The 5,592-nt window shown below is 42.6% G+C and overlaps 1 protein-coding gene across 1 annotated transcript in view; it reads left to right on the forward strand.

Annotated features, from left to right (window-relative positions):
- Nucleotides 1–5,592, forward strand: part of HECTD2 (HECT domain E3 ubiquitin protein ligase 2) — a 157,949-nt gene that overhangs the window by 81,423 nt on the left and 70,934 nt on the right. The window contains exons 3-4 of the mRNA XM_019502598.1: nucleotides 588–726; nucleotides 3,348–3,450. Of these exons, the coding sequence (XP_019358143.1) occupies nucleotides 588–726; nucleotides 3,348–3,450 (242 nt within the window). The remainder of the gene's footprint in view (nucleotides 1–587; nucleotides 727–3,347; nucleotides 3,451–5,592) is intronic.

The raw sequence follows: 5,592 nt of genomic DNA on the forward strand, positions 1-5,592 counted from the left end.
TTTTTTTTTTTTTTTTTTTTTTTTGTAAGCAGCATGACTGTAAATCATTATGCATGTTTTTCTAATCTTGTGTTGTAAATAATCAGTATATTGCAATTAAATTTAGAAATTCAGTAAGAGAAAGATAAGATTACAGAGTTAAGAATTCAGAAGTTGGGGATGGTCAGTGTAAAGGCCACTCACGCGTACTTAATTCTTCTTGTGCATATTCATTGAGAGTATTTCTGTAGAAAAATTGCTTTGTTCAGAACCCATTTCTCCTTTCTTTATTCTGAATTTCCTCAAGTGGAATTGCCTAAGGAAGTTTGTTTTATCCTAAATACACCCATGCTTTCTCTGTCTTACTTCCCATTTGAGGTAATATCTATCTGGGAATAATACAGTAAAACAGAAAGCAGGTATACTTCATTAAAAATAACAAATGTTTATTGCTTTTGACTTTTTTGCTTTACAGGCTAAAATGTAAACTTTGATCCTTTGCTTACCCCTACTTCATATGCATTTATTTTGCTAGTGAACTTGAAAAGAAAATGTTATGTAAGTGATTATGATGTATTTAACCCTCTTTTAAAACTTTTTTCAATAAGTGAGAGAGCTTCTTCCAATTTGCCTTGACGTTAGGCAAAAACAACGCATCTCGATAGAAACACTACCGCAGGAACTGAAAGCTCCGGTCCCTCCAGAACCTTCCCTTCCCATACGAACCAAAACTGTGAAAGACTTCCAGTAAGTGTTGTAGATGTTTAAAGTGTATACTTTTATTTTGTTTGTTTTTCATTGCCTTTTTTGTTCACTCTGTGGCTTTATTTTTTTTGTGTTATTTTATTTTCTGGCTGCACTGCGGTGAGAACCAGTCAAAAATGGCAGCAGAATGTTAATTAGAATATAATTAATCAAATTAGTTCATTTAGGACATCAGGTTTAACACTTCAAAGCCACTTAGGGCTTGGTCATCGGTAACCATTTCCATGAGTGAAACTTTGAGTGCGTCTAGTGGTCAAAGCTCTTCTGTGGCAGCTGAATCCTTCTTTGCATCTCCATCAGAGGATTGACCTCTGACACACAACCAAGCAAAAGATGCCACAGTGTAAGTATATCAGCAAAGCCGTGCATTTGCCTGTGTAGGTTGTTTTACTTGAGTTAGGTCTACACTAAGAAGTACTGGCACAACTGTGTTGGATTCAGTCATGCTGACCAGAAAAGGTCTTTTGCTTGTTTAGGCCACAGACAGACATTCGTTTGTAGCAGTAAGAATTTCCCTAAAATCATTACTGCCAGAAAAATAGCCTGGAAGCTGGAATGTACATGTCCAGGTCCCTGGCTGGAGAGCTACATAGGCAAGCTCTCCAGCCAGGGGCACTAGAGAGCTGTTTCCTGTGCCACCTCTACCCTTATATGAGCCTATTAATTGACAGCCTTCCCTCTTCCCTCTGGGAAGGGGACATGCTGTAAACAGGAAGTTTTACAGCTGGAATCACAGGAAACCAGGGCCAGGGAGAGCTTCCATTACTCCCTGGAGCTCTTTTCTCTGTGGAGTCCCCAGTCTGGATCAGATCAGGAGGGAAGAGGAGCGGCATACAAGTATTTGTTCTTACAAGAGGAAATTTCTCTTAGGAGAGATCTTTCTCCTGGAAGGGGCATGTTTCCTTCTTGAGAAATTTAATGAATGTTTTTACACTCTCTCCTGGTACAAACAGCGCCTATACCAGGTCTTAGCTTATGTTCAGGAATGTTAGTAAAGCTACACCATACATTGCTCTGTCTGTACATCTTACATCTGTTTTAAAGGATTGTAGTGGCAAAGGCTCTTGTAGCAATGGTATTTACTAAAAGTAAAGCTTTGTTCGTGCAGCTGCATCCATAGTACCAATATATTGTTATTTCATACTAGTAAAGGGTTCCTAGTGACTTTTCCTTGACTGTGCCAGCTTTCAGACAGATGGAAAAGATTGCTGTTGCTCTGGATGGCATATGAGCTCATCATTTTTAAATGCTTTGTTGCTTTTTTGTATGTTTAACATTTCTAGCATTCAGCAGGAGAAAAAAGTAATGTTTTTTGATTGCCAGGTTTATTGAGCTTTTTTTTCACATGGAGCATAATCCAGGTACCCCAAAGGAGCTGCTGGCAGAAGTATGTTTTTGGCCAGGCCTCAGGTGGTCAAAGAAATCTGAATATGGAAAACGTATGAACTCTAAGCATTTATTTATTTGGAGTAAAATGTTCAGAAGTGTGTATCACTAGGGCTATGTCTACAGGGCCTAACACACTACCATATAGAAATGGTAACAAGATGCCATGGCTGGTCTAACAGCTGGGTCAGAGTACTGTGCTAAGGCAGTTGCACGGTTTCTGGTACCTGAGCTAGCTCTTTTCTTTGTGTAGCCCAAGTGCTATTGACTTTCAGGCATACAGGCTCCTCAGTTGTTTAGGCCCTGATCCTGAAGGTATTTAGGGGCCTGACTCTCATTCATTTCAAAACAAGTTAGGTACACACACATTTTTGAAGATGTGGGACTAAAGCTATTTGGAAAACTTTTTTCCTAATAACCCTTAGAGTGTGTGCTGCTGAAATCAGCAAATTAATCACACGCAAAATATTAAAATACAGATTAACTCTTACCTCATTGAAAAAGCCAAACTGAGATTTTTATCACTCTTGCAGAAATTAGTTAAGAGTAAGACACTTGCGTATGGCTTTACAAAATGTGTTCAACTTCATTTCAGGGAGCTTGAAGTTTTCTATTATTTCCAACTGGTAGTTTGTATTAAAGGTATTTATATACTTTTCTCATAATAAAAGGACTTTGAAATCTCCCAGGTTTCAACAAAGTGTAAATCCTTGAGCTTTGTTGATTCAGTGGATACAAATGTCCAAATTTAAAGTTAAATTAATGATTTTTAAAAAATGAGTTGGAAATTCAAATCCATATTTGTAACATTTAGATTAACAGCTTTTTAAGATTTTAATTGTTGCTTTTATAACCATTATGGCAAAATAACCCTGCTATGTTTATTGTTTCTTTTTAAAATATAGTACTTATAACCCAGTGAATGAAGAAATATTATGAATAGATATTGTTGATCCCTAACCTTAGGGGATTCAGAACATATGTTTATTCTTTTGAGACACCAGTATCTTATAATTTTAAGGGGAGCTCTTAGAGCAGAAGCAGCTTGTCTATGTTCAGCTTCCTTAAAAATTTGTCTGGAGATGGCATACTGGAGTAAAGGGTATAATGCAGTTTAGGGATGGGGATGGGGATGGGGCAGGGGGTGTTGTACTTCATCAAAAATAAACCCCACTTAATAAGATTCTGTTAAAATATTTGTGTGTGCTCTTCCTTAGGGAGGATATGGAAAAAGCTAAGTCATCAGGGGACTGGAAAGCTGTACTTGACTTTTATTCAGCAACTTTCGATTCTTTCCTGGAGATAAATGCTGCATTTAAGGTAGAAACTAATTCATGATATTAACTTTGAAAATTCAAAAGCACTAAAAAAGCATTAGTGTAAAACTCCATGTATATCTCCTTTTTCTTTTTTTTTAATTAACAGATGAGACTCATCTTTTTGTCTGTGTTACCTATTGGTAGTAAGTTGCAGCATCTATATGTGTTTAGGAAGTACTAACTGACGGTGCAGTAACAGCCATTACTGTGCTGTGTCAGCGGCACACGGTTATTTTTAGCCCCTACGTCACCATAGCGATACGCTGTAGCAAGGGAGTGCATCACTACAGTGACATGGCTACAACATCACAGTTTTTGCCTGCCAACGCTTTGTTGCCATAGCATCTCACGTAAATATGCCCAGTGTGTTTCATCTTGCTTTTATTTATTAGTCCCAGATTAAACAAACCAACATTTCAAGGAAAATTTTTGGCTATAAAACTAACAAAATACAAAAATTGGTGCTTAATAAAGCAAAGCAAACTTTTTCTAAAGCTGTTCCTTATGACCAAATAATGGAAAAATATGGCCTTTTAGCCTGCATTATTCTAATATAATAAAAACCGTAGTCTGTCTGTCTGTAATGCTTTATTCTCACTCTGAGTGGTTGTCTCAGCAGCCAATCACAATGCTGACTGAAACAACCAGTCGGAGTGCTCTGCACAGATGGACACACATGGTGGAGTACCACCATGACAGTGGGGACTGAGGGGCTGAGGCGGGGGAGCGAGGTCAGTGGTGTAAGCTTCCTGCCACCCCCTGCCAGGGAGAGGGAGGCGGCGGGGAAGAAGGGAGGGAGAGAGGAGAGTTTGATGGGGAATGGGGGGTTTCTGGTGGCAGCGCCTCTCCCCTGCCCCATCCTGCTGTCGCCACCTGGCCCCAATAACAGCTGGCAGAGAGGGCGAGGCAGCAGGGAAGGAGGAAGGAGAGAGAGACGAGAGGCAGGGAATGGGGGATGTTGCATGTGGCCGGATGTGGACTGGTGCCAGTGTGGGTAAGAGGCCGCCACCACATACAAGCTCCCCTCCTGCCCCCTTCCCCGCCTCCACCCTCGTTCCTGGGAGCTGGTGGTGGCATGGGGTGGGGGGCATACAGGGCTGCACCGGGAGTGGTGGTGGGGAGGGCACATGACCAACCTGGAGACTGAATCCTTCTTTTCTCAAAACAAGTACAAGATAAGCTCCAGCAGTAGGATGTTCCTTGCCTTCTTAGGGAACTTTAGCTCAGTTCTGGAAGGTGAAAAGATTCTTCAGCCTCATTTCTGTTAATTCTCAGTATTTATTCTAAGTCTGCATGTTATAATGCAAAATGAGCTTATGATGGAAAATAGGATTTGACTTGAAGCCAGTAACTCATTTTATAGATGTGATCTAAGAGAGATTACAGCATAATGACTTTATTGCTGTTGACAATTGCTCATTTCTGCCAATGATTAGAAATGATAGGTTTCATAGCCTGTTCTCAATTAATTGACACATCTAATATAACCTTATTACTTTAGACCGGGGTAGGCAATGTTTTTTGGCTGGAGTGCCGAAAAACACTACAATGCCTACCTTGGAAGGTGCCTGAGTGCCGGCATTGCACAAAACCAAAATGAGGGCAAGGGGTACATGGCAGGATGCCCTGCTTGTGCCCCTTGCCCCCCAGCCCTGCTGCCCTGTGCCCCAGCCCCCCAGCTCGGGCTCTGTGGCTGCCAGCAACTACCCCAGAGCTGGGGTAGCTAGCTGCTGGTGCGTGGGCTGCTCCCAACGGGGCTTGCAGCATCCCAGCTGCCTGCTGGGAGCAGTCCAGGCTCGTCCAGCATGGAGCTGATGACAGAGCTGTGAAGCCCGGCGCAGCTGTTTGCAGCCTGCCCACTGCTTGCTGCAGCTGCCTAGAGCCCAGGCTGGCTGCAAACAACAAGTGTGCCAGGCTCTGGAACCCTGCTATCACCTCGATGCTGGGAGCAGGGCAGAGACCGGGGCTGCGCTGCCTCAGGTCTCTCCCCCAACACCCACTCTGAGGCACAGAGCTGGTGCCGGAGCCCGGCACAGCTGTTTGGGGCCTCCTGGCTGCAGCCAGCCCTGGCTCTGGGGAGCTGCTGCCAGCCGGGAGCACGGGCTGCTCCCAGTAGGCAGCTGGGATGCTGCAAGCCCTGCTG

This window comes from Gavialis gangeticus, unplaced genomic scaffold (genome assembly GCF_001723915.1).
Source record: "Gavialis gangeticus isolate Ggan-Ray unplaced genomic scaffold, GavGan_comp1, whole genome shotgun sequence".
Taxonomy (NCBI): Eukaryota; Metazoa; Chordata; order Crocodylia; family Gavialidae; genus Gavialis; species Gavialis gangeticus.